Source organism: Mirounga angustirostris, unplaced genomic scaffold (genome assembly GCF_029215605.1).
Source record: "Mirounga angustirostris isolate CCGP_5_RB_7025 unplaced genomic scaffold, mMirAng1.0.hap1 SCAF_3, whole genome shotgun sequence".
NCBI classification, from domain to species: domain Eukaryota; kingdom Metazoa; phylum Chordata; class Mammalia; order Carnivora; family Phocidae; genus Mirounga; species Mirounga angustirostris.
Genome location: NW_026991711.1, coordinates 2,506,399 through 2,534,372, shown reverse-complemented (window position 1 = coordinate 2,534,372; position 27,974 = coordinate 2,506,399). Strand labels below are relative to the sequence as shown.

The 27,974-nt window shown below is 46.9% G+C and overlaps 1 protein-coding gene and 1 long non-coding RNA gene across 7 annotated transcripts; both read left to right on the top strand.

The window, feature by feature from the left end:
* The first annotated feature begins 120 nt into the window (after window positions 1–120).
* LOC135363808 (uncharacterized) lies at window positions 121–4,067 on the top strand. Its single transcript, XR_010409881.1, has 3 exons — window positions 121–904; window positions 3,558–3,645; window positions 3,736–4,067. It is a non-coding gene; the product is annotated as an uncharacterized LOC135363808 (long non-coding RNA).
* Window positions 4,068–4,283: 216 nt separating this feature from the next.
* On the top strand, window positions 4,284–21,358 carry ING1 (inhibitor of growth family member 1). 6 transcript variants are annotated; one of them, XR_010409875.1, is made up of 4 exons: window positions 4,286–4,584; window positions 10,599–11,298; window positions 12,223–12,397; window positions 18,589–18,691. XR_010409875.1 is itself a non-coding variant. In XM_064585903.1 (3 exons), the coding sequence occupies exons 1-3, from the start codon at window positions 4,371–4,373 to the stop codon at window positions 18,752–18,754; spliced, it is 1,080 nt and encodes a 359-aa protein (XP_064441973.1). In that variant the 5' UTR covers window positions 4,284–4,370; the 3' UTR covers window positions 18,755–21,358. The 6 variants fall into 6 exon arrangements, 5 of the variants coding, with proteins under 5 accessions (XP_064441973.1, XP_064441972.1, XP_064441971.1 ...); XM_064585903.1 differs by lacking the exon at window positions 12,223–12,397 and having other exon boundaries at window positions 4,284–4,584; window positions 18,589–21,358; XM_064585902.1 differs by lacking the exons at window positions 12,223–12,397; window positions 18,589–18,691 and adding an exon at window positions 17,635–17,900 and having other exon boundaries at window positions 4,285–4,584.
* The last annotated feature ends 6,616 nt before the right edge of the window (window positions 21,359–27,974 follow it).

Here is a 27,974-nt window from a genome sequence, read left to right as displayed (position 1 = left end):
GGCCCCGCCCAACCCGGAAAGGGCTTCCTATGCTCTGTCCAACCGAGAACGGCGGACGCCCAGGCCCCGCCCAACCCGGAAGGGGATCCGGCCGTGCCGCCTATTCCGGAAGATGGTCGGCCTCGGTCCCTCCAACCCCCAAAGAGGCGGTCGGGTAGCCGGGCCTGCGCCTCCCTCTGGCCTGCAGGGCACCCGTTGCGGCTCTGGGGGCGAGGAAGAGGTCGGCGCGGGCGAGGCGGGGCGCGGCACGGGCGCCCTAGGCGGTAGAGGGAGGCGCTCCTTCGCGCCGGGAGGAGGGGGCCCTTCTGCTCTTGGGATCCCGTCGTGCAGGTGTTTGTGCTGACGCTGACGAATCGGGGCCGGTCCCACCTCCCGCTGGGGAGCGGGAGGCCGCTGACTGCCCGAGTTCACGGTGCGGGCACGCGCCTCCGGTACCTTGCCTGCTCGGGAAGCACGTCCGCACCCCAGCACAGCGCGTTTGCGCCCCTACGCGCACGCGGCATAGCCGCAACCCAACAGCACATCTGCACACCAACACAGCACGCTTGCACCCTAACAGCATGTCTGCACCCCAACACAGCACACTTGCACCCCAACACAGCATGTCTGCACCCCAACACAGCACGCTTGCACCCCAACACGTTTGCACCCCAACACAGCACACTTGCCTCCTAATGTGCACAAGGCACATCTGCACCCCAACACAGCACGTTTGCACCCAACACACAGCGTATGCGCACCCTGACACAGCATGCTTGCACCCCAACACAAACAAGGCACGTCTGCACTCCTACATGTGCACACAGCACGTCTCCATTTAAAAGCACAAGGGTCATTTGCACCCCAAGACAGCACTGTCTCCGGATGGAAGACCAAAGCTAGGAAACCACCCATCATTCATCAAGTATGTGTAGTAGGAAGTGTCTACTTGGGATTCATTAAACATTCTATATCATCTCCTCTCTTGAGAACAAAAACAATCTGAATTGCGGTTTCAGTGGGCCTTTTAAAAAGCGGATTCACTTGAAGTTACTTTCAAATTATCTTGACAAAAGGGGCCCTACTGATACCTTGCAAAATAGTGTCAAAAGAAAGAAAGAAATCCCCTTTATTTTTGCATTCCTCAAAACCACACAGAGGTTCCTCAGTTCTTTTTTTTTTTGGTTTGTTTGGTTGTTCTATTGAAAGGCAAATGCTTAAGCAGAGACAAACCAGTATGTTCCTAGAACAGTTCATTTTTTTTTTCCTTTCAAGATTCCTGGAGTCCAATACTGCAATTCTATTTCAAACTAAATTGTAGTCTAATGTAAACTATGTTCTAATGCATAAAGCTAAAATATTAGAACCTATTGTTCAGAATTAGGAGAACTCTCCATCAGTGCTAAGCACAGGCTCCCTGACTACTCAAAGTTCTACTGGAGTATTATCCCTCCTTTCACTGCCTCTCTCCATCCCTATCTTCGTAAGTTTTTCTAAGAGTCTCTTGTGTCTAGTACAATGTATATATTTCTCTCCCCAGTACTTTAGACTGTAAATTCTTTTGAACTCCCTCCCTCACTGTTCCAGCACTGCATTCAGAAAAGAGCTGCTGAATGAATCTGTGATGAAATCCACCTGTTGTGCATGTGGGAGGAAATTTCCGCAGTGAAATATCTGATGGAGAAAGCTCTGGTCCAGATACTAGACGTGCTAGTAAAATAAGAAAATGAACAAAAGGCGATCTGTGTCAACACACAGAATTCAAGGGAAAAGCTAGGTTTGTTTTTTTTTTTAAGATTTTATTTATTTGAGAGAAAGGGTGAGCAAGTGAGAGCACGAGCAGAGGGAGAGGGAGAAGCAGACTGCCTGCTGAGTAGAGAGCCCGATTTGGGGCTGGATTCCAGGACCCTGGGATCATGACCTGAGCCAAAGGCAGTCGCTTAACCAACTGAGCCACCCAGGAGCCCCCCAAAAGCTAGAAGTCTTGAAAACAGATTTAGTAACACTGAAGACCAAATCCTGCACATGAATCTGGACAGCTGGTATGTTGGAATTGGCCATAGAAAATTCATGACTTTTAAATTAACAATGGTATCTTCTGTCTTCAGAAAACCAGTTGTGTAAGGTGTTCAGCCCTCATTGGCAGCAATTCTACCTTTACTTAATTAAGTCTTTCTGAAATCATCAAACCAATGATAAACATAACCCTCTACTTAATGGTGATTAAAAATATGAGTCCTTTTTGCAGGTTGAATATTAAGGTAAAGTAAAAATGACTGGGAACATTTATTAACAAATATACTCCCCAAAAGAGAATCCTGTGACTTTGAAGTGACTCCTCCCCAATCTAGGCCAGAACAAAGAAGTGTATTAAAATTAATGATTCCAAAGTATCTTGAATGCCATTTCCTAGTCCTTAATGACAACAACCAAAAAGGTAGTTCTCAGTAATACATTTTCTTTCAAGGCCAAATCTTGCAAATTCAAAGTGGAGTAGATAAGGTAGCATACTGCTTAAGGTATTTCAAGTTTGAGAGAAACATGTTAGCATTTATTTTTTAAGCACCTCAAAACATAAAAAATTTTATGTTCAACTCTTACTTTTTACTCCCACGGGTTGGAGCATCACCAGTTAAACTAGAAATATAATTCGGAAAAAATTTAGTATCCATTTTTCCAACACACTCCAAAGAGCAGAACCGAACCAACTAAGGTAATTCAATGTATCTTCAAAATTAAACATGTTTCCTTAGTAGTATATTTAAAATCCATGGTCATAGTTAGGTTTTAGCTCTTAATCTCTTATCTTGTTCAGAAAACTGTGAAGTCATCGATATGTATTTTAATACCTTTGTAAAGCTAGTAAATAAAGTATCTTCTGACCTTTTAGCCCACAAGGTAAACTGTCTTACAGAATGCAAGCTCCTCATCCCCAGTGCATACACAGTAGCTAGCACCTGGTAGGCCTCATGAAATATTTCTTGTTCAATGATTAAGATAACCTTTTGTTTCTGTGTCTGTGGAGTCCATGAAAACATGAAAGGAATCATTATTCAGATAGCATCGTGATTTTTAAAAAAGATAACCTAGTTCAAGCTGGCTTGATTATTGTTGGAAGGGGTAAGTTATTTCTAACCTTTATTCTTAAATTCAGACAAACACTACTCATTCCAGGGCCAATAAATGCAAGGATTCAAAGAACTTATCTCTTTCTTGCTACGGTACTTTAAAATTATTTGTATGGTCTCAAAGAAAGGGAATTATTTTTCTTATTCAACTTCGTTATCGTCTCTCTATTCCATATAACGTCTCCGTTGCCACATGTCATAGTATTCAAGTCTCTCATGCAGACTAGTGGCCAACGAATTTTGTTGTATAAAATGAAATGAAATTTCATTCATCATTTGCTTTAAACCAGGCCAAGACTGGGGGAAGTGCGAATCCGTAAGTAAAATAACCATTCTCCCAGTATCAAAGTGAAAGTTCTTTTGCTGTGGGGAAGGGATGAAGGGGTTTAATAGTGAAGATCAATCTATTTACTTCGAAGTGTTAATATCAGAGGTCGTTTATCTCCGCAGACGAGAACCATCCATTTCAAAGACAAAACAGCTCAAGTCAGGGTCCTGGGCTCTACCCGCATCCCTATCAGAAAATGCGCCACCGCGGGTAACAATCTATTTTATCTACACTGGGTTGACCGGAAATACTACTGGCTTACATACAGTACTTTTATTTCTATTTATTTTTTATTTAAAGATTTTAAGTCATCTCTACACTCAAGGTGGGGCAGGCCCTCACACCCCGATTTCAACAGCGGCAGGCACCACCGAGTGAGCCAGCCAGGCGCCCCTGACATACAGCAACTTTAAAAACCTGCCAACGGCCTGGGTCTTGACAGCACGCCTCCTGGAGCAGGCGAGCACCGGGCTCGCAGTCTGCGGAGGAGCACCCCGCCGGCCCCAGGGCACCCGCGGCGCCGGGGCGAACCGGGCAGGCCGAGCGGAGCCAGCTCCGCCCGCAGAGACCGCGACAGGACACCCGCCCACCTGGGGGAAGGAAGACCGCGAGCGGCACGGCACGGCGGCGCGCCGAGGCCAGCCCGGGAGGACGCCCCGCCGAGCAGGGCCGTGCCCGCCGGACAAAGGCGGAGCGCGACCACGCCCACGGGGCGGGGCCTCAGCCGGAAGCCGCGGCTGGCGCGCCGGCCCGTCGCCTAGGCAACGGGGTCCTCTGCGCAGAGCTTTTCAGAAAGCCCGAATTCGGGAGCTCAGGGTGGGGAGAGAGGCCGAGGGGGAGGGGAGGGGAGGGGCGCCCCCGAGACGGAACGGGGAGAGGGCCCCGGACCCCCGGGACCGGGCGTCTGCCCCGCCCCGCTTTGGGTGGTCTTTCTAATGAGAGCGGATCCTAGGGCACAGTCGGGAGGGGGTCGGGATCCTCCGCCCTCTGCGGGAGCTCAGTCCGAAAAGCAGCTCCCCTCTTGGGCCCCTTTGTCTCCAATCCGCTCCGCACCGGGCTCCGGCCGTCGACACAAAGGGAAGGCGGTGAAGACCGCGCAGGCGCGCGAGCCGCTGAGGTTGCTGGGAGCGGTGGTCCGGCCGCCTAATGGTAGGTCTCCTCCCTCCCGGCAATTGCGCATGCGCCATCACTTCCGCCCTGCACGGCCCGCCCTCTCTCTCCGCCCATCGTGGGACGCGGGTTTCTCGTAGTCGGAGCCTGGGAGGAGTTATCCTTACTCGCCCCGCCTCTCCTTCGTCTTGATTGGCCCACTGAGGTGAGGGCGGCAAGTGGATTGGGTTTCGGTGTTGCCAGTCTGCTTCGGGCCTTATTTATACCCCGCTCCGCGGCGGGTCGCTGGAATGAGGGGCTGGGTGTGGGTAGGGAGGTGACGCCCTGGGCGAGCGATGGCCTCGGCGGCAGCGGTCCCACAACTCAGTCGGTTCCGACCGGCTCTTCGGCGGGGCTGGCTGCTCCCCACATTCCCCGGAGGTTCTGCATTGCCGCCCGACAGGCTCTGCTTCCAGTGCAAAACTCTTAGTAAAGTTTGCGCTTCGCCCGCCGACCCTGTCCACGCGACCCCCTCCCCAGCCAAAGTGACAGACAAAGCCACACCCCCGCACTGCCGGGCCGGTGAGGGGCGTGATGCGGTGGGGGCGGGCCCCGCGGGGAGGGGGGCGGTGGAGGGGCGGGGCGCATGCGCGGTGCGGGGGGCCGAATGTTTCCCAAGTGTTTGAAACTGGTATTTGGGTTCTCCACGTTGGACAAGTGCGGCGCGGCGGGCGGCGCGCGCCCCTTCCCGCGCTCGCTCGGCCCCGGGCCTGGCCCTTGCGCCGGGGTGCGCGCCCGCACGCGCCGCCCGCGCCCGCCCCGCGCCCGAGGCCGCCGAGCGCCGGCCGGGCCCGCCAGGCGCCGGGTCCCCGGGCCCAGGCGGCGCGGCTCGCAGATGTAGCGGCGCGGGGCCGGCCGGAGGGGGGGCGCCGGCGGGCGGGAGCTTTGCATTTTGCAGCGCTGGGCTCCGAGGGGGCGGGGGCTGGAGGAAGCGGAAAGCCGCGCCGAGTCGCCGGGGACCTCGGTGAACCATGTTGAGCCCTGCCAACGGGGAGCAGATCCACCTGGTGAACTATGTGGAGGACTACCTGGACTCCATCGAGTCTCTGCCTTTCGACCTGCAGAGAAACGTCTCGCTGATGCGGGAGATCGACGCGAAATACCAAGGTACGGCGGGATGGATGGGCGGGGGCGGTCGCTCCATCCCCGCCGGTCGCGGCGCGCTGCGGGGCCGCGGGCCGTCCTGTTCCCCGCCCGGAGGAGCCGCGGGCCCGCGGCGTCCGCTCTGGCCGGGCAGGAACAAAAGGTCTGGAGCCTCTTTGATTCGCCAAGGTCCTTGTGAGCGAAGCCCGGACACAGAGGAGGAAGGAGGAACGAGAGGTCTCAATGCCGGGCTGCGCGAGCAAAGCGCTCTTTGTAGTGAAGTGACGAGGCGGGGTGCTGCGGGGGAGGGGGCGCAGGGGGCGCAGGCTAGGGCGCCGAGGGAGGGATGTGCCGCGGTCGCTGGGGCTGAGGGGCGCAGCGACGGGGCTGCGCGCAGGGCTGCTGGGAGGGCACTGCGGGTGGCGGGTCCCCGGCTCTGCTCGCCATCCCCAGAGCCACCCCCACCCAGTCCCGAATCTGAGTGTTATATAAAGTCCGGGGTCGGCACTCCGCGCGGTGCGGCCCCGGTCGCCGCCGCCCCCGCCCGATCCCCCGGGCCTCCTGTGGAGCTGGACACCGAGTACGGGCCGCCGTGCGAGGGGCGGCGCGGCCGGGTGTAGTTCGCGGAGGGCGAGGGCTTTATTCTGTGCGTGCGGTGGGGAAGGGGAGGGGATGGAAGGGAGGATGGGTCGAGGAAGTCGCCCATCTGCTGTGCTCGGGGGGCGCGGGCAAAGCTTGTCGGCTTGCAGAGGAACATGGCAGGGAAGAGGACCTGTGGGTCGTTCTTTGCAGCCCCGGCTGCCCAGAGTTCCGGAGAGAGGCGGAGGGTTCGTATCCGCTGGGAATTGTTGGCTGTTGGGGAAACTTTCCTGCCAGGTCAGGCACGCCATTGGGGTCTGTGCATGGGACGCGGATCGTCACTCGGAGTTTACTAATGTTTACAGGGCTGCGCAGCAGGGAAACGGAAGCGTGGGGGGAGGTGGGAAGCGACCGCACGCCCCGAGCACGCAGGGAGACCCCGCGGGTATGGCGCCCCTGCGCGCTCTAACCGAGCTGGGGCTTCGCAGCGACCTTTATAGGGGCCTTATTAGCATATTGTGAACGTCCCGCTTTGGCGTCCTTGTGATTGGTCTTGGCGTCCCCCATGGAATGTCCTTATCAGTCCGCCGCTGAGCTGTTGGTTGCTGAGCCGGATGAGGGTGGGCATTGCGCAGTGACTGGCACGGGTCTCTGTTTCCGCTGCCTTCTTTTTTCTTCAGAGGGGCGGGGAGGAGGAGGAGGTCGAGTTGATTTGAATGTCTTTGGGTCGCCTGGCCTCCGGCCTCGGATTGGCCATTGGCGCTGCGAGGGCGGGCCTTATTCGTTGATTCTGTGCCGTGATTGGCGCCCCTCTTGGCCCCCGCCCTACGGCCTGCGAGCCCCACAGGCGGTGGCTCTCGGGGCGGGGCGCGACGCCCGCCGACCGCCTCCACATTGGCTGAGGGCCCGGCCCCGCCCCTGTCCCTCAGGGGCCCGAGCCTGGTCGTTTCCGGCCGCCGAGCAAGGGCGGCCCCGGGGGTCGGGGGGAGGCAGGCCTGTCTTGGCCCCGGGGCTGCCGGGGATGCTGCTCAGGCCTCCTGCTCGGGCCCCAGGGACTCGCGGGCAGGCCCGCCGGTGTTCCGGGCGCGGCGGCGCGGAGCGGGGGAAGCGTGAGTGGCCCGGGGCCGGTGCCTGGCGAGGACGAGCCGGCGGCCCCGAGGGCCCCGAGGGCGCCGAGCGAGGCGGCGACTCGGGGGAGCGAAAGAAGATCGGAGGGTTCGTGGTCACCGGCCCCGTTCATTGTCGCTGTCCGGAAGCGCGTCTTCCGATTGTGGTGGCATCCCCCAGAGTTACTGTGTTGCTGCTTCGGGAGCAGGTGTCCGCGGAGGGAGCCCCCGCTGCGGAGCTCGCTCCCCCTGCGGAGAGGGGCGGCTGAGCTGCGGGGAGTAGTCGCCGCCCGTTTGGTGGGCCTCACTGGAGACGAGGGGAGATGCTCACTTTCCGCTTCAGTTGAAGGGCCTGTGTTGAGAGTCGAACTTGGCCGGCGGTCTGGCCTTGGTGTACGTCATACGTCAGCTGGAGGCTAGTTCAGAAGAACGGACTAGAATTAGTTTGCCCACTTCAAGTGGTACTGAGGCCGTGCTTGCATTACTGAGTTCAAAATTATTTTTGCACTGTTTCAACTGTTTTTTTAAATACCCACCCCGCCACGGAAGTCCGCTGCTGCTGCTTTCTTTCTTTTTTTTCAAGATTTTATTTATTTGACACAGAGAGAGAGAGAGAGAGGGAGGGAACACAAGCAGGGGGAGCGAGAGAGGGAGAAGCAGGCTCCCGCGGAGCAGGGAGCCCGATGCGGGGCTCGATCCCAGCACCCTGGGATCATGACCTGAGCCAAAGTCAGACGCTTAAGGACCGAGCCACCCGGGCGCCCCCGGAAGCCCGCTTCTTAACGAACGCCAGTGCAGCCTTTATATAAAGTTAAGATACGTTCCTAGTAGTTGGGCAGACCAGATGAGGTTGTGCTGCAGTCTCATTTCGGCCCTAAACCCCTTCCGTGGTACCACTGCTTCCTTACAGGGATGCGGGTGTGCAGCTTTTCGGAAGGAAGGTCAGCCGCGCGTGGAGCTGACGGAGCTGGGAGAAGCTCCTGGTGTCCCCGCGCGGCGCGCGCCTGCTTAGACCCGGTGCTGCTCTTGTTTACCGCGCGTGCTGCAGCGGCTCGGTGGATAGAGCCCTTTGCTTGGGGAGTCTCAGAGATACCTGTCATTGTGCAGGTAGCAGAAGCCCTTCTTGGTAATTTCGTGCTGTGACTTTTGTTTCTTTCGCGCGCCTGAGACTTCACATGGCTGTAAGCTTGCTTGTGATGTAAAAAGCTGTATGTTACTGAATTTTATGTTAGCGACGATTGCGTTGCTTTTTCTATGAAAGGCTACTATTGTCTTTATCGACTTGGTTACCGATTAAACCAAAAATAGCTTTGTTATAGTAATAGTAATATGCAATTAATTTAAAATAAATTGGAGAAACTCCTGTTTTAACATCTATGAAATAGAACTTAGATAAATTGAGCCTATTTATTTTCAGAATCAATTATTCCCAGACACTATGAGACTGTGGCATTCCTCCTTTCTGGGGGCAGATAGTCTACATTGTTTTTCTAGGAAGTATCTTCAGAGCTGTCTTTAGCTTAAAAATATAGCCTGGAAAATAATACTTATATTTAGGTAAGCTTCACTGTTGGTCTGAGTTCATGTATTTATTTCAGTGTTAGGTTTATGCCTTATAACTATTCAAAGATAAGATCGGGAAGGGATGAGGGGTTACATTTTATATATCCTGCCTCCCACACTTGCTACCTGGAGAGTAAAATTGCCTTATTTTAAGAGATTGCAAAGGGTTTCAGGAGAAAAATCTGATACTGTTTATTCATTTTTTAGTAATCTCTACACCAAATGTGGGGCTCGAACTCACATCCCCGAGATCAAGAGTTGCATGCTTTTCTGACTAAGCCAGGCAGCGCCCCCTGATACTACTTTGATTTGTTACTCTTTGGGAAAAATAACTCTGGGAATTTGTTTGTATTATTTTTTTTAAAGATTTTATTTATTTATTTGAGAGAGAGCACATGAGAGGGGGGAGAGTCAGAGGGAGAAGCAGACTCCCTGCCGAGCAGGGAGCCCGATGCGGGACTCGATCCTGGGACTCCAGGATCATGACCTGAGCCGAAGGCAGTCGCCCAACCAACTGAGCCACCCAGGCAACCTTTCTGTTTGTATTTAAAAAGGTTTGTGTTTTTTTTAAGATTTAATTTATTTATTTGACAGAGAGAAAGACGGCGAGAGAGGGAACACAAGCAGGGGGAGTGGGAGAGGGAGAAGCAGGCTTCCTGCTGAGCCGGGAGCCTGATGCAGGGGCTCCTTCCCAGGATCCTTAAATAGGTTTTTGGCAAGAATATTTATTTTCCTTATTTCAATCAAGATTATTTAACAACTTTTATATCTTGAGAAATTGCCTAATTACACTTTCCAAATTACATCTTAAAATCATATACACTTTTTTAAGATTTTATTTTTAAGTAATCTCTACACCCGGTGTAAGGCTTGAACTCCCAACCCCAAGATCAAGAGTCACGTGCTCTACCGACTGAGCCAGCCAGGCACCCCCTGTACAAAGTTTAAATTTAGTACTGAGGGTTTTTTTAGTTTTGGTAATGTTTTAAAATCTGTTGAGTTTTACAGATGTGAATGTGTATTGTCTTAAGCAGTAAATGCAAAAGCAAAATCTGACCCCTTTGTTTTAAGGCAAAGCTAGGTTGTCTGACTTATTGTGACAAACCAGTCTTGTTTTTAGTAATACAGAGGAATAGCAAGGTTGGATGACAGTGATGTGACTGATAAACTGAGGCCCTGGGTCACTAGGTAGTATTTATATACATTCTCTGATTTAATAGGGTATTCTAGACATTGATGCATTAAAATAAAGGGAATAAAGGCATTTAAGTTAGAAGAATATTTGAGTGAAAACTGGAAATACAGGACATAAATCAATTAATTTTATGGAAAGTAGAAGTTGGGCATCAGCACTTCACCTAAATTTAAACTTTCCCCCTTAGTTGCTGATCCCAAGAGTAATGTTACCCATGCTTCTGAATGCACAGAGTCCCTTGGGGAGCTTTGATTGGCACTTTGCTAAATGGGAATTGTGTTGCATTTGTATTTAGTTCCAGGGATTTTTTTCAATAGGGGGAAAAAAGGTCTGCTCAAAATGCCTGTAGGTTATAGGATTTTCATACTAGGAAATCTTGCCTTGATTTTTTCTGTCCTTTGCGATTACTTTTTTATAGGCCAGAGAATTTAAATAAAGGGCTCAGTTGTGTTTATAGAATGGACATAATGCTTATTTTTCCTTTGCAGAAATCCTGAAGGAACTGGATGAGTATTATGAGAAATTGAAACGCGAGACAGACGGCGTCCAGAAGAGGAGAGTGTTGCATTGCATTCAGAGAGCCCTGATTCGGAGCCAGGAGCTGGGCGACGAGAAGATCCAGATCGTGAGTCAGATGGTGGAGCTGGTGGAGAACCGGACCAGGCAGGTGGACAGTCACGTGGAGCTCTTTGAGGCCCATCAGGAGGTCAATGACACCACTGGCCACAGCGGCAAAGCCGGCCAGGATAAGTCCAAGAGCGAGACAATCACGCAGGCGGAGAAGACCAATAACAAGAGGTCCCGGCGACAGCGCAACAATGAGAACCGAGAGAACGCTGCCAATAATCATGACCATGATGACATCACCTCAGGAACGCCTAAGGAGAAGAAAGCAAAAGCCTCCAAGAAGAAGAAACGCTCCAAGGCCAAAGCTGAGCGGGAAGCGTCCCCTGCAGACCTTCCCATCGACCCGAACGAGCCAACGTACTGTCTGTGCAATCAGGTCTCCTATGGAGAAATGATCGGCTGTGACAATGACGAGTGCCCCATCGAGTGGTTCCATTTCTCCTGCGTGGGGCTGAATCACAAACCAAAGGGCAAGTGGTACTGTCCCAAATGTCGAGGGGAGAACGAGAAGACCATGGACAAGGCCCTGGAGAAATCCAAAAAGGAGCGGGCTTATAACAGGTAGTTGGCGGAGCTCGCGCAGCAGGGAGGAGAGCGGGCGGGCCAGTGTATTTATTACGTCAGTCACTGCCCGTCCTGGGGCGCAAGGACCGTACATTGTATATTTTTAAAGAGTATTAGAAAAGGAGCCGTTCCTTTTGCAGGGACGGCAGTGATCCTCTGCTTTTGTTTTCATTGGTACACACGTGTAACAAGAAAGTGGTCTGTGGATCAGCATTTTAGAAACTACAAATATAGGTTTGAATTAAACACTCAAGTGAGTCTCAGACTGATTTGTTTTGTTTTTGTTCTGCTGGGGTGGGGGTGACTTGGAAGCAACCTAACATGTTTCATGTGGAAAGAGATTTCATTTGGCATCATTAGCATTATTTTAATAAAAATAATGTTACCGCTTCATGAGCACGTTTTTAAACATTAGCCAGATTGCCAAGCTTATAGCCCATAGCAAATTTGTTTCTTGCTATGATAACGTATATCCATATAACAATCCAACGTAAAGATTTAAAGTTTGAAGGTTATTTTTTAGACAGGTAAATGGTTAAGTTTTACATGACAGACATTTTTCTATTACTGGCCTGTTCCCCAAGTGGCCTTTTTTTTTTTTTTTAAGATTTTATTTATTTATTTGACAGAGAGATAGCGAGAGCCAGGAACACAAGCAGGGGGAGTGGGAGAGGGAGAAGCAGGCTTCCCGCAGAGCAGGGAGCCGGTGCGGGGCTCAATCCCAGGACCCTGGGATCATGACCTGAGCCAAAGGCAGATGCTTAACGACTGAGCCACCCAGGCGCCCCTCCAAGTGGCCTTTTTTAAATGACTGGGCACAGTTTTTATTAAACCACATGGAAGTGGTCTAGTCGTGGAACTTCAGATCACACTTTTTTGCTATCACACATCTCAGTGTGGCTCCATGTTTCATTCATACAGGGCGTATAAATGTACATTTCAAGTGAACTTGCACTTGCTGCTTTGTAATTGGAAGCCTTTGTAGAACCGAGGTGTGTTTCCTGCTGCTGTGTGCATGAGAGCTTACAGATGTGAGGTCCAGAAATAAGTGAAATTTGACCGGTTTCCTCCTCTTGCAGTGTATTTTAATTTGGGTGTAAGTAATTTTTAAATTGTTTTAAAAATCTGTATACCAGCAGTTTAGGCAAAGCCTTAAAGCACATTTTTTTAAATTGTGCTTAATAATGAAGTAGAAGTACCTAATTGCCAGCAAATAAATGTCAAAACAGAGTATATTTTTAGACCAGGGGTTAGGAAATTACTGTCCATAAGCCAAATCCAGCCCACTGCCTGTTTTTGTAGGGCCTGTGAGCCAAGAATGAGCTTTACATTGTTAAGTGGTTTTTTTTTCTTTTTGTTTGTTTTTTTGAAAGAGAGTGCGAGCAGGGAAGGGGCAGAGGGAGAGGGGGAGAGAGAATCTTAAGCAGACGTCATGCCCAGTGTGGAGCCCCTCAGGGGGCTGGATCTCACGACCCTGAGATCATGACCTGAGCCTAAATCAAGAGTTGGATGCTCAACCAACTGAACCACCCAGGTGCCCCTGTGAAATGTTTTAAAAAAAAAAAAAATCGAAAGAAGAATCCTGTTAAATAACACATGGACGTTGTAATAAAATTCACATTTTAGCGTCTGTAAGTAAAGTGTCACTGGCACACGGCCATCCATGCTCATTCACTGAAGCATCGTCTGGGCTGCTTTGTACGACAGCAGAGTTGTTTGCATCAGGCATCAAATGACCCCCAAAGCTGGGATCGCTTATTTTCTGGCCCTGTGCACAAGAGGTTTGCTGACCTCTGATGTAGACTAACTTCATTTCTTTTTTTTTTTTTTTTTAAAGATTTTTTATTTATTTATTTGACAGAGAGAGAGACACAGCGAGAGAGGGAACACAAGCAGGGGGAGTGGGAGAGGGAGAAGCAGGCTCCCCGCAGAGCAGGGAGCCCGATGCGGGACTCGATCCCAGGACCCCGGGATCATGACCTGAGCCGAAGGCAGACGCTTAACCAACTGAGCCACCCAGGCGCCCTAGACTAACTTCATTTCTAAGCAATAATCTGGTTCCCATTTCAAAGTGAAACTCGGTGGAGAGAGTTTGTTTCCTCCCATCTCTTGTGAAGCCGCCACAAGGAAGAACTGGGATCATTGTAGCTTCTAAAGCTCTATGTGGCTTGATTTCCATAAAACACTACGTTGTTTTCTGATTGTTTACTTCATTTGACATTGAGAACTTTATTTGTGCCAGACAGAAATCCCTCAGTGTTTTACAGTGAATTTCCATTATAGAGACTATTTGGTAGAGAAATGCAAATTGTAGTTGATTATACATTAAAATGTGAACTTTTTGAATATCAGTACCTACGAATAGGCATTTACTTTCCAGCAAAACTTCAAAAACGTTTCAGAATCTTCTTGAATGTTAAAATTCAAGATTCACCTAGAAAATAATAAGAGGTTTTTTCTATGAAAATAAGGTACTAAAATACTTGATGACAGTCCAGTGCAATAAAAGTGGTTTAGAAGAATCTTTGCTTATATGAAATTCCACTTGCTAGTTTCTACCTCTATTTTAATTAGAGCTAATAATGAAAATTACGTTATGGGAGTGAAGATTGACTAGAACATAGTTGCTAATACTGGATTTCTTCATATTTAACAGTTTTGGGGTCTATAAATGGCTGTAGTAGAGAGACAGGCACAGAGGCTAATCTTTGCTGGGTTTGAACCCATCTTTGTCCCTTAGGGGTTTGATCTTGAATAAATAGCTTAACAATTGGTCCATGGTTCACTTTTAAAATAATTGTTTTATAAAGGGTGCTTCTGAGAAATAAATCAGGTTAAGTGAATAGGAGCCTGGCATGCAGTTAATCAAATGCTGGATATTTTCCCCCATGTTTGATGAAGTTTCCAATAGGGACAGATGGCTAGGCATTCTTTCTTCTAAACACGTGGAACATTATAGGGCAGATTTTGTTAGATTTGGCGGTCTTAAATCACTTTTATTATTTCCAGTGAAGAGTAAAATCACACGTGAGTACTCGGAACATCAAGATTTAGGCTTTAGATCATGATTAGATACAGGAGTAGGAAGATGCAGGTGGCTCTGGGAAGCAGCGCGAGGGGGCTGGAGTCTGTGGAAATAGACACCGCTAGGCTAGCTCTTGTAGACTGCTGCTTCTACTTATTTGTTTGTTTATAAAAGAATTTTTTAATTGAGGTATAATTGACATAGAACGTTTTAGTTTCAGATGTACAACATAATGACTGGGTATTTGTGCGTATTGTGAAATGCTCACAGGAAGTCTAGTTAACATCTGCAACCACAGTTACAAAATCTTTTTGTCTTGTGATAAGGACTTGTAAGATTTACTCTCCTAGAAGCTTTCCAATCTGCCAGATGGAGTCACACTGCAGCAGGTCACCTCCCCATGCTGTAAAGTCAGCGGGAGGTTTGTATCTTTAGACCCCCCTCACCCGTTTCGCCCAATCCCATTCCCTTCTCTGGCAACCGTCGGCTGTTTGCACTTAACCACCGAGTTATTACAGTTCAGGGAAACAATCTCAAGTGTTCCCGTGGGAATGAATTTTAACCTGGCCCAGGAAACGTGGCTCCTTCGGTTAACTAGTGTGCATTGCGAGGCCCTGGCGTGGCGTTCCTGGGGCAGAAGGGGCTGTCCCTCCATCCCGAGAAGGAACCCTGCAGTGTCAGGACCCACCGGCCACCCCCGCAGACGTGCCTTCCAGTGACTCGGACGCTGCAGTGTGGTCCTCTTGGTACCCAAGACTAGCACAGGGGGCAAGTGCTGAAATCAGGAAGTGCTCACTGATCTAAAAGCCACTGTACCGCTACCTACTTATCTTAGAAAGGACAGTTACGTACTTGAAATGTCCTTCTGTATCTCATGTTCATACAGTGTTCCAGGTAAAATGTATCCAGATGTTAAACCTTTCCATGAGGCAGAGTTACTTTTTGTGCAGCCACGTTTAAAGACATAATGTGCTTTTGCAGGACATGAGCTTGGTCTGTTCCATCTAAAGTAATGTATGATTCTTCGTGATCCCTACGTGTATAGAACAAGATCTCCCGCTCTGTTTCAGCTTCTAACCTGTCCCGCTTTAGTCTTGGGGCCCAGGTGGTTTTAAGCAATTCGGGAGGTAGCCTTCCGGCTTCGTTGAATCCGGGGAAACTGCTAGTCAGCAATGACTTCTCACCCACCCTCCACAAGTGTACGGGGCCCCCTCAGGAAGGTCACAGCAGGGGGCGTGTTTGTCATGAAGCAAAACAGCCTCCTTAGGTCTTTAGGGGGGCTTTGTTTCAGAATATTTATTCAGTTGTTTTCCTCACAGACCAAACACTAGTGTGCTGTGTAACCCCCCTCCCCAAAGGGTGACAACAAATACATAGTTGTAACTGGAAAGAAGAAAAGCATTAGGCCACTTCTCTTGCCTCAAATACTTGTATTACCTGATTTTGTTCATAAATGTTGATGCTCTCTCCACTTAAAAAGAAGTCCCTGCAAGCAGTAACTGGTTAAGCCTGGTTTGTGCCATTCAATGCTTCATTAAACCAGAGTCTTATTAAAGGAGAAAATGCTTGGGCTTAAGTCAACTTTAAATAAGACCATTCGTCTGGTATATACGGCCACTATGTTAGGGACTTTGTATTCCTGATGTTAACTCTTCCTCACGGCCCTGCCTGGGAAGATGCTAGTGTCCTGGAGAGGGTGCCAAGACCCAGGTGAGGGGCCCTGCCTCACACAAGGCCATACGTCCCACCTTGGCTGCAAAACCTGTGTCCTCTCACCCCCAGGCTGCCCATGCAGATGGGCTTAGCGGTCAGCACACGGCGCTGTTGGCCCCAATGAGCGGATGCTGAGAGTGGAGCTAAGTATCTACACTGGTCTTGTCTCTGTTCTCACTTCCTGTGTGATGGGGAGTTACCCTTGGTTTAGCACTAGGAAAACAGGAAGACCTAAGAAACTCGCCTGGTCTGGGAGTAGGGCTGGAATAGGGGCCCAGGGCAGTCAGCCTGGGGTCTTCATTGCCCGGCTTCTCACGTGACTGAAAGAACCACGCTGCTGAGCCCAGGAGGGCTTTTTCCTCCAGCTGAACCAGTGCCTTGTCCTCGCCCACCTCTCATCTTGCCTTGTAGTAAATTTCAGGACTATCTTTAACCCCTAAGAGTTTAACCAGTTTATCAGGCACAGGGTGCCATCCCAGAATCAGTACGAGATGTGAAGTCAGAAGATCTGAATCGGGACTGAGTCCAGTCTAACGTTGGGGAGGTCACTCGTCTCGCCCAGGGTCCTCACAGGCAAAATAAGGCCAGTGATCGTGCACGTCCCACGGGTAGGAGGATCGGCCCAGCTCATTTTCGAAAGTACTGTTCAAATGCTGAATACTACGCAAAGAATTTTGGTCCACTATCAATGATTCTAGCTAACAGATGTGTTCTGCGAAATGGAAGTGAGATTCCTTACAGCTGGAGAGAAACAGGCCAGTCCAGCCGTAAAATAAAGTGGCCGCTTCGTCTTCCATTCCGTGGGAGGGGTGGGTCTGCAGCTGCTTGTCTGTAAATGAATCTGTTTCTCTTTGTAGAACACAGAAGTGGAGAAATACAGTTAAATTTGCAGCAACAATCAAAGCCTATTTCTTGTTGACTCACCTCTTAATTGAATTCAAGCAGGCAGAAAATTAGTTCCGTCCCTTCCGTGCGTAGGTGAGGAAATCAAAGCTCAGAACGGGGACGTCACTCAGCAGGTCAGTGGTGGGGCTCCTGGGCCGGATGCAGGTAGTCCGGTCCCTCAGGCTGGCGGCCGTCCTGCCGCCCTGCTGCCCTGCCGCCCTCTGCTGTCGGAGCCTGGGCCTGGGCTCCCTTCTGTAAGCGTTAGGCGGAGCTGCTCTTCATGGAAAGTAGAGGCCTTCAGGAAATATGTGTTCAGTAAATAATCAATCCATGAATTGACATAGAAAAACAAGACATTTTCTTTTCTAACTTCTAAATGTTCTGTGATCACACCTAAGACAGAATTTCCAATTTGTTTGTGGGAAGGAAATATTTTTACGAGAGATGTATAGGCCATTACAAATGCTATATTTCTAAATGATTAATATTTGAGAAATTGAATTTGGTTAGATTTTGATCACCCCAGGCATTCGATATTTTCTATTATAAAATTTTATAAAAACAAATGTAAATAATTGTTCACTGGGTTTATTAACAATCTATCCACGTACAAAGATGCTTTAAATGGTTTGCTGTCTCCCAAATTTTGTTTTTTTCCTTTGTGAGAAGTTGCTTGATAAGTATTTGTTTTCTCCACCATTGTATTTAAGCATCTCTGGGTTGCAAGTAAAAGTAATTGACGGACTGTGCCTGAAGCAAAGATGGGAAAGGTAAGAGCCATGTCAGAAGACCCAGGAAGCTGAGCAGCAATGAGGACAGGCAGCATAGCTCCTGTGACCCCAGGACCGGTTCTGCTCAGCTGGACAGACGCACTTGGTGGCGATGGCCAAGGGCAGACAGGGTGCTAGACGCTGAGCCACTGCAAGTCTGGCTCGGACAGGCAGGTACTGTGTTGGGAGTAAACTTTTCCTTTTTTTTTAAAGAGGAGACCTTGCATCCTGATATCCAAAATCTTTTTTTTTTTTTTTTAAGATTTTATTTATTTATTTGACAGAGAGAGACACAGCGAGAGAGGGAACACAAGCAGGGGGAGTGGGAGAGGGAGAAGCAGGCTTCCCGCAGAGCAGGGAGCCCGATGCAGGGCTCGATCCCAGGACCCCGGGATCATGACCTGAGCTGAAGGCAGTCGCATAATGACGGAACCACCCAGGCGCCCAAAACTTCCACTTTTAAAATCCTTCTTACCCTGATAGATGCCACGTTTCAAACGGGTAATGGCAGCCACCATGGCAACCAGACTGGATTTGGCTTTATTCTTTCCGCATTAGTTGGGATATGCTTAGGGAATGGAAATTAACTTGTATAGTTCAAGGTAAGTCAAAATTAGGTGGTGGTGAGGATTATAACTATTCCATGGTCAATATACATGATTTCCCAAAATATTTTTTGACCCTTTGCATCATTGATCTGCTCCCTCAACATGATTAAAACTTGAGTAATGGTGAAATACTCTCAGGGCACAAAGGTCTGTCATAAAGCATCAGGTGGTTGCAGGCAGTGATGCATAAGGCTGGACTTGCCCGGCATGTCTCGCAGCTCATCATGCAGTGTCAAAGGCTGATAAGGAGCATTTCACTTTGCAAACTTCGAAACCTTATTTCTAGACTCAAGAACATTAGCCAAAGGGGAAACTTGACCAAGCTGCAGAAGGGAAGGATGAGAACGGAATGTGTGAGGACAATCCTGAGACAGTTTGTGGGGTTTATTCCTATTACTTCATACCGACAAGTCATCGGAACGTTCAGCATCAAGCACATCATTCTCACTTAGTAACCTCGGACAGGATGTACCGGTGTGGTGCAGATCTCAACAAAGTTCCAGTTCTTGCCACTGAGTCTGCGGTGCCACCTACTTTTTGAAAAATACAGACAACGAAATAGACCACAGAAAAGCAAATTGGACCTAGAGGCAAAAATTCATTGTGGCAGGATCACTGGGGTCACGGCTAATGTCTTGAGGAAGCGACATACATGGACGGATTTGACGATTTTATTTCTTCCTTTACTCCTAGAAGGTTACTTTGTAGTATGAGTCTTAGAACAAGTTTATTGATATTTTTTAATATCTGGCATAGGGAAGAAGCCGACGAATGACATATCTGGGGTGTGCACGGGTAAAAAATTGTTCCATCACCAAAAGCATTACATTTCCCCTCGACAACAGGGCAGCTTGGGCTCTTAACCGTTGGGGGTGCCAGGCCAGTATTCCTTAAGCACAGAAAAAGCAAAAGGTCAACCCCAGAAGTAAAGATGACAATAAGATCAAACATAATATTGAGAGAGTTGGTATGCTCTGTCTGCAGAAGCCACGAAAAACTTGTGATCGAGATGCTGGACCAAGCCTCAAACAGTAAAAAAGCTGGATATATTTCATACGAGGGAGGGAAAAGGTTTTAAATCTGTACCTAAGAGCAAACACAAGAAAGGAGATTCCCCCCAAGCAAAGCAACTCAGTAGGAAGAGTGAGGAGCTGCTGAAGAGGTATGCAGGCCACCAACCTGGCCGCTCATACAGTGCCCACTGCTGGCCCCGTGGGACTGTGGGGACCAGTGGGGACCCCAAGCCCATCGAGACATATCTTCCCCGGAATGTTTTTCTGGAGCTAGCAGGACAATGACTTTTCCATTGGAACTGCTGAGGTGTGAGATTTGGATCTGGGGCTTCTGGGGGTTGCCTTGTGCACCATGTGGAGAAAGTCATCCTGGAAGATGGAGAAAAACATGGTCCTTGATGGCATCGTTCGAACCCCTGAGATGGCCAATATGGGAGTCAAGAAACCCTTTTGTTCTTTTTTTTTTTAAAGATTTTATTTATTTATTTATTTGAGAGAGAGAGAATGAGAGACAGAGAGCACGAGAGGGAGGAGGGTCAGAGGGAGAAGCAGACTCCCCGCCGAGCAGGGAGCCCGATGCGGGACTTGATCCCGGGACTCCAGGATCATGACCTGAGCCGAAGGCCGTCGCTCAACCGACTGAGCCACCCAGGCGCCCCAAGAAACCCTTTTGTTCTTAAGCTACTTCAAGTCGGGTTTGTACTAACCGCCCGCATTGCCCAACCCGGCTCACCTCCCCAACAACACCGCTCCATCTGTCTTTACAGATTTCTTTCGAGAATATTGTACACACGCCTCGGTGGTGGTTTTGAAGCCAAAAATTTATCCTCTTCCCATCAAAGGCGGGGCTAGTTTCCCTCCCCTGGCCTCTGGATGAAGCTCCGGCCTGGCCTGGACTCACAAGGAGAGACCACAGCTGGGACACCCCGAGATTTCCCAGCTGATGGCGGACAAGGCAACACAGCTTCTGGGCAAACCCAGTCCGTGGAGCCTCACCCTTGGGACACAGCCTCCCGCAAAGGCCACACGAGTGTTCCTGCCACAACCTCAGCTGAGTCCCCTGGGCAGCCAGGGCTGCCCGACTCAGCCACCAGACACACGAGTGAGTCTGCAGGTGGTTCCACGTCCAGGTGACACCCGAGTGCACAGAGATGAGCTGTCCACATCCCCCAAGCCCTTCCCAAAGTGTAGGTGCCAGAGCAAATTAAGTTGGGGGTGGTTTGTTACCTAGCCGTAGGTAACCTCTGCAAACACGCAGTTTTGCCTCGCTTTGTACTTAAATGTCATCGTAGCCTATGTATGGATCTTACGCTAGCTCATTTTTTCCCTTTGTAACACTTTGCCCTGGAGCTCTTTCCATGTCAATACATATAGATTAATTAACCTATAATTAACTACTGCAAATAATTCTGTCCTCATTTATTTAAACACTCCTCTGTTGATCAACATTTAGATTGCTTCAACTTTTTCCTTATTGCAAGCCATTCTAAGATAAATATCTCATCATGCACATGTGTTTTTGTCTATGATACAGAGAAGAAATTGTAATAGAAAAAACTCACACTTTTATCTTTTGGCCAAATTGCCCAAAAAGCTGTGCTTTTACACTTCTACCAGCAGTATATGAACTTATTTACTGCCCCTTATCTTTATCATCACTGGATATTAACAAAATAAATGTTTTTCCCATCTTGAGAAAAAAATATAATTATACATGATACATTACATTATAATTAACATATTATAAACTACTTAAATGTTACATACTTTATACATACTATATAATACATACATATTGTATATTTTATATATAAATATATGTATTTAAATATGATTTGCACTTTCCTTGTTTGTAGTGATTTTTCCGCAACTCTTCAGGTGGCCATTTGTATGTATTCTAAAATTACTAATTTTCTTATTGCTTTGTTATGTGCAAATATTTTCTCCCAGTCTGTTGTTGTTTTATTTGTTCATAGCATCTTTTGTCATAAAGCAGCTTTAAATTTTGAGCTTGGTATCTCTGAACTTTTTTTCCTTATATGAGTTTATATTATATTTTGATTAAGAAAGTCTTTTCCACCCCAAAATTATAAAATATTCTCCTATCCTCTTTATATTTAAAAAAAAAAAAGCCTCCTTTATCCATCTGGAATTTATTTGGTGTTTGGGGTAGGGAGTTCCTGAAACTCCTTGAGTATGATGGGCCAGGGGAGCGATGCCTCCAGGTGTGGGGAGTGGCCCCTGGGGTAGCCGCCTGTGCCCTCGGTGGGGGGTGGGGGGGTCGCCAGCTGCGTGACCCCACGTGACCCCAGGTGGTGGTTTCCCATCTCCAAGGCTCAGTTCTTTCGTGAAATGGTAAGAATACGTCCACATGAAGTTCAAGTGAGAGAAGTATGTAAAAGTGCGGGGAACTTCAAATAATCTTACAAATTAACCCACACCAAGTATTTCCCCAAATGGATGGGCCATCATCCAGTCCAATGCTGAATAGTCTGTTACTTTCTCAATCCTATGAAATGTCAACTCTATTATATGCTAAAGTTTCATATATGCACGCATGTCTCAGTTTCCACTGACTGATTCCTGCAATAAGCTCTACTGTTTTTGTTGCAATAGCTTTACGGTATCTATTTTTATATTTTATAGGGCAAACATTCTACTCGCTTCCATTAGCTATTGTAGATTAATTTGGAGGATACCTATGTATTTGCTATTTGCATCTCTCATGCAGGTATATAGTGTGTGTCCATTCACTTATGGTATCTACTGTATCCTCCAGTGAAGTTTTATAGTTTTCCTCCTATTTTTTATTGGTGTTTTGCATTTTAGTTGCTACCATACATGGACCAGTTCTTCCATAATTTTGCTTTATTGGCTATTATTTGCATGCAGGAAAGCTGTTAAATTCTGTCTGTCCAATCCTTGATCTGGCCACCTTGGACATTTCCCATTAGTTGTAGAACTTCATCAGCTGACTGAGATTTTCTGGGTAAAGGATCATCAGGGTCCAGGTGCCTAGAGCTTTTCCATGGCTCTGGTTCCTTCCTGCCGACATGGGGTGAAGACCGGGGTAGAGGAGTGGAACCTTTCCACACTTGCCTAGAAATATTCTTCAGTTTCAGGATGAAACCCGACATTCTGCATTGCCAGGATTTTTGTACTTTGATTATTAGTTCTTGCACTGTATTTATCCAGGGCTTATGGGAGAGCTGTTGTAACCAAGCAGTGTATTATACTTACTAATTGATTTCTTTGGACCAGCTCTTCTAAATAGTAGTTTCAGGTCTGTCAGAGGTTCGCTGGTCCAACCTGGGTTCTTTTCTACATTCTCCTTGCTGACAGTGTGTAGGGAACCTGTGGATTCTTGTACTTTGAGTGTAGTTTCACTGAGGAATGGATGGTCCACAGCACCTCATGAGGTCCTGTCCCATGAAGTTGGAGCTGGTCCTTCAGGCACCTGCTCTTCCAAGTCTTTATTGACACCAAGTCTCCAAGATTCAGGTGGGGAACAGATACATGGGTGTGTTCATTAACCTGCTGGAAGCAAACTTAAGCATTGAAAGTACCTGATAGTATCCAACTCCCCAAAGGAAGCCTATCAGGAACTCCTAAGTCATGAAAAGGGTGTAGAAAGAGTCTTCCATAGAACATCTAGGAGCTTACCCCAAGCACACTTCTGGGGGCCACGCTTACCCGAAGCAGGGCATCCAGCAAGGCTTTCTCCCCAAGTTGGTCTTTTGGCATATCTTTGCCAAAATTCATTTTTTCTGTTTTCCCAGCTGGTTGTGGTTCCAGGAAGCATGTCATTTTTATGGAATGCCCAAGGCACTGGACACTGCTTGTGTGGCTTTTGCCACAAATGCCAACTCCATCGTCATGCTGAATTGCTAGCGGCAGTCCAAACATGGGAATGCCTTCATTCAAAGGTGTTTTTGACAACTTTTGAGGCCTTTCTAAACAGTGTGGGAAAGCTTCAACCCAACTTGTAAAGATGTCTACAAACACTAGCAAATACCGAGAATCCCTGTTGTTTTTGGCATCATGGTAAGGGCTGCCTGCCAGCCCCAGGTTCGGGGCCTCTAAGTTGTTTATCTTTCAGAACTGGTGGAGGCTCAGTCTTAGGACTGTTTGTAACACACATGTCACATTTCTGAACAGTTCTCTGAAGATCAGGACCCGCAACTTCTGGACCCACTAAAGAGAAGCGTCTCACCCATCATGGGTGCTTCAGTGAATATGGTTAGTTGTGTCTTCCATAAGATGTTCTGGAACAAGGATTCATTGTATCTCCAGCCAGCTTTAGTGTCTGCATGGTGCTCAAATGGCCATGCCCTAGCTCTTCTCAGGTCTACTTGGTTGATAGTAAGTTAAGTCTACGTCTGGTACTAAAGTCATTATAGGGGGTTTTGGAGTCTTTGTACCGACTGCCAACTTGGCAGCTTGATCTGCCCAATTGTTCCCTTAGGCAGTTCGTCTTATTTCTGGTGTCCTTAGCAGTGGACAGCAGCTGATGTGTCACGGCTGCATCCAGGTCTTCATTGTCTTTAATCCATAAAACTGTTCTAATCCATGAATATCTCAAAGTCTGGATTTTTCAATGGCAGATCCATCAAACCGGGATGACTGGAATAAACTTGTTCAAGTACCTCTATGTCTCCTTATCTGAGTGGCCCATACAATGACAGGCATGAAGACTATCTACACATGGGTCACTGTGGCAATTCCTCTCTTAAGATGACCTCAAGTTGTCCAGCTTCAGTCCAGAGGGCTTCAGGAAAAAGACCAGTTTTAGTTCAATGATTCCAAGTCAAGAAAATGGGAAAAGATTGGAAACCTTAGTTTGGAGAGTCATAGCCAGACATTTGAGGAAAGCAGAAGAATTCAGGATGCAGCCCAGTTTTATAAGCAAATAACACTCAAAGAGAACTGATCAGAACTAGAATCTAACATCCATAAATGTGTGTTACTGAAACATGAATGCACTCTCTCGAATCACCCTCATTTCCAAAGATAGTCAAATCAAGACTAATTTGTTTGTAAAATTAGTCCAATTTTAACAAACTTGGCCTAATTATTTACATAAGCACAGCAAGAATAGTGATTAGCCATATAGTTGTTTTTTTGTTCTGTTTTTAATCTGCTTTACTGGAACTTTTCATAAAGGATTTCAGATTGAAATTTTAACAGCTTCTTGAGGCTAAGAAGCCAAGTCAAATACTTTCGATCAGACTGCCTGCAATACCTATAGGTTTGGGTGAATTCTCTTCTCAAGGTCCTCAAATATCCTGAGGTTCTTGCCCCTGCCAGGAAGTGACCTTTACTCACTTGGTCAGGCTGCAGGGAACCCCATAAACAAGGTACCAGGCTGGTTTTTCCAAGGGGCTCTGTTGGCTCCATTAAGTCAGCCTTGAAGCTGTCTGGTCATGTCTGAGTCTGTGCATGTCTCTCTCCAATATGACAACCCAGTCAAAGCCTTGGTAATATGACCAATGTTTCCAATGGTGTCCTGTAGCAAGAACAGATTCTTTTTTAACTCATGCAAATAAATATATTGCCATGAAAATATGTAAATACTGAGTGTTTCTGAATTCTGAAATGGGGAGAAAAAGACAAAAGTTTCATATTTGTTTACAAAGTAATATTTTACAAAATTTCTGTAAGTCATAGGTAGCTTTAAATCTGGAAGAGCAAACATTAGAGAACCAGCAGTGTTTCAAGCAAGAGTGTTTGACACAGTTTTCCCATTAGTTCCAGAAATTCTTACTCTTACTTTTATGATCTTAAAGGTATCAGAGACCTGTATTTGTCATTACAATGCAATCGACAAGGAAATTCAGTGACACACAACATTTCAATAGTAGGATTACAAGTGATGACATTATACCAGGACATATAAAAACCTTAGGAATTCTATATAATTTCTGGAACAATCATAGTATCCCACCATATAATAAGGTTTATTATCACTAAGAAGGTTTATCATCACTTATTTGACAATGCTTCCCATGTGATTTGACATACCAAATAAAAAGCAAAATTAGTCAAAAAGACTTCATTTAGAAGTTGAACTTAGGGAAACAATTATCATGCAAATGGACGCCAAAAGAAAGCCAAGGTAGCAATACTTAAGAGTGGACAAAATAGACTTTTTTTTTTTTAAAGATTTTATTTATTTGACACAGACACAGCGAGAGAGGGAACACAAGCAGGGGGAGTGGGAGAGGGAGAAGCAGACTCCCCGCAGAGCAGGGAGCCCGATGCGGGGCTCGATCCCAGGACCCCGGGATCATGACCTGAGCCGAAGGCAGACGCTTAATGACTAAGCCACCCAGTCACCCCCAAAATAGACTTTAGAACAAAGACTGTAACAAGAGATAAAGAAGGGCACTATAATAATAAAGGGGGCAATCCAACAAGAAGATGAAACCATTGTAAATATTTATGAACCCAACATGGAATCACCCAAGTACATAAAACAAACATAAAAGACATAATGGACAGTAAAATACGATAATAGTAGGGTACACCCCTACTTACAGCAATGGACAGAAAACCAACAAGGAAACAGTGGCTTTGAATGACACACTGGACCAGATGGACTTAACATTCAGAACATTCCATCCTAAAGCAGAATACACATTCTTTTCAAGTGCATAGGGAACATTCTCCAGAATAGATCACCTATTAGCCCACAAAACAAGTCTCAAAAATTCAAAAAAACTGGTCACACCACGCACCTTTTCTGACAACAATGCTATGAAACTAGAAATCAACCACAAGAAAAAGTCTGGAAAGAGCACAAATACATGAAGGTTCAATAACATCTACTCGACAATGAATGGGTCAACCAAGAAATCAAAGAAGAAATCAAAGCACATGGAAACAAATGATTACGAAAACACAACAGTCCGAAACCTTTGGGATGCCAGGTGTTCTTATAGGGAGGTTTATAGCAACACAGGCCTACCTCAAGAAGCAAGAAAAATCTTAAACAACCCCACCTTACATGTAAAGGAGCTAGAAAAAGAACAAACAAAACCCAAGCCCAGCAGAAGGAAGGAAATAATAAAGATTAGAGCAGAAATAAGTGATGTAGAAACTAACATACAATATTACAGGTCAGTGTAACCAGGAGATGGTTCTTTGAAAAGATTAACAAAATTGATAAACCTCTAGCCAGACTCATTAACAAAGGGAGAGGGGGAGAGGATCCAAGTAAACAAAATTACTAATGAAAGAGGAGAAATACCAGCCAACACCACAGAAATACAATTGTAAGAGAATTTTGAAAAATTATATGCCAACAAATTGGAAAACTTACAAGAAATGGATAAATTCCTAAAAGCATATGATCTACCAAAACTGAAGCAAGAAGAAAGAGAAAATTTGAACAGACCAATCACCAGCAATGAAATTGAATCAGTAATAAAAAAAAAACTCCCAAAAAACAAAAGCCCTGGACCAGATGTTTTCACAGGTGAATTCTACCAAACATTTAAGGAAAAGTTAATACGTATTCTTCTCAAACTATTCCAATAACTAAAAGAGGAACTCCAAACTCATTCTGTGAGGCTAACATTACCCTGATACCAAAAGCAGACAGACAACACTAAAAAAGAGAACTACAGACCAGTATCTCTCATGCATATAGATGCATAAGTCCTCAACAAAATACTAGCAAACTGAATCCAACAATATATTTTAAAAAATCATTTACCACAGCCAAGTGAGATCTATTCCTGGGTTGCTAGGATGGTTTAAATATTCACGAAACAATCAACATGATACATCACATCAACAAGAGAAAGGATAAAAACCATACAACTGTTTCAATAGATGCAGAAAAAGCATTTGATAAAGTACAACATCCATTCATGATAAAAACCCTCAACAAAGTAGGTTTAGAGGGAACATACCTCATTATAGTAAAGGCCATATATGAAAAACCCACAGCCAACATCATACTCAATGGGTAAAAACTGAGAGCTCTCCCCGTAAGATCAGGAACAAGACAGGGATGACCACTCTCAGCACTTTATTCAACACAGTACTGCAAGTCCCAGCCTCAGCAATCAGACAACATAAAGAAACAACAGGCATCCAAATTGGTAAGGAAGAAGTAAAACTTTTACTATTTGCAGATGACAAGATAATATATGTAGAAAACCCAAAAGACTCCACCAAAAAACTACTAGAACTGATAAATGAATTCACTTAAGTCACAGGATACAAAATCAATGTACAGAAATCTGCTGCATTTCCTTTTTTAAAAAATGTATTTATTTATTTAGAGAGAGTACAAGCAGGAGGGGAGGGGCAGAGAGAGAGAGAATCCCAAGCAGACTTGGCGCTGAGCACCAGGCCCGACATGGGGCTCAATCTCACGACTCTCATGATCACGAGATCATGACCTGAGCTAAAATCAAGAGTCAGATGCTCAACTGGCTGAGCCACACCGTCACCCCTGCATTTCTATATACCAATAATGGAGCAGCAGAAAGTAAAATTAACAATACCATTTACAAATTGTACCAAAAACAATAAAATATCTAGGAATAAACTTTTTTAAAAAGATTTTATTTTAAGTAATCTCTACACCCGAAATGGGGCTTGAGCCCACAGCCCTGAGATTAAGAGCCACACGCTCCACCAACTGAGC

Excerpts from the sequence above, each read along its gene's own strand:
- ING1 (XM_064585903.1), top strand. The coding sequence starts at position 4,371 with ATGAGAGCGGATCCTAGGGCACAGTCGGGAGGGGGTCGGGATCCTCCG. Across the intron at positions 4,585-10,598 it reads GGTGGTCCGGCCGCCTAATG|AAATCCTGAAGGAACTGGAT; the intron begins GTAGGTCTCCTC and ends TTTCCTTTGCAG. Across the intron at positions 11,299-18,588 it reads AAGGAGCGGGCTTATAACAG|ACTCAAGAACATTAGCCAAA; the intron begins GTAGTTGGCGGA and ends CCTTATTTCTAG.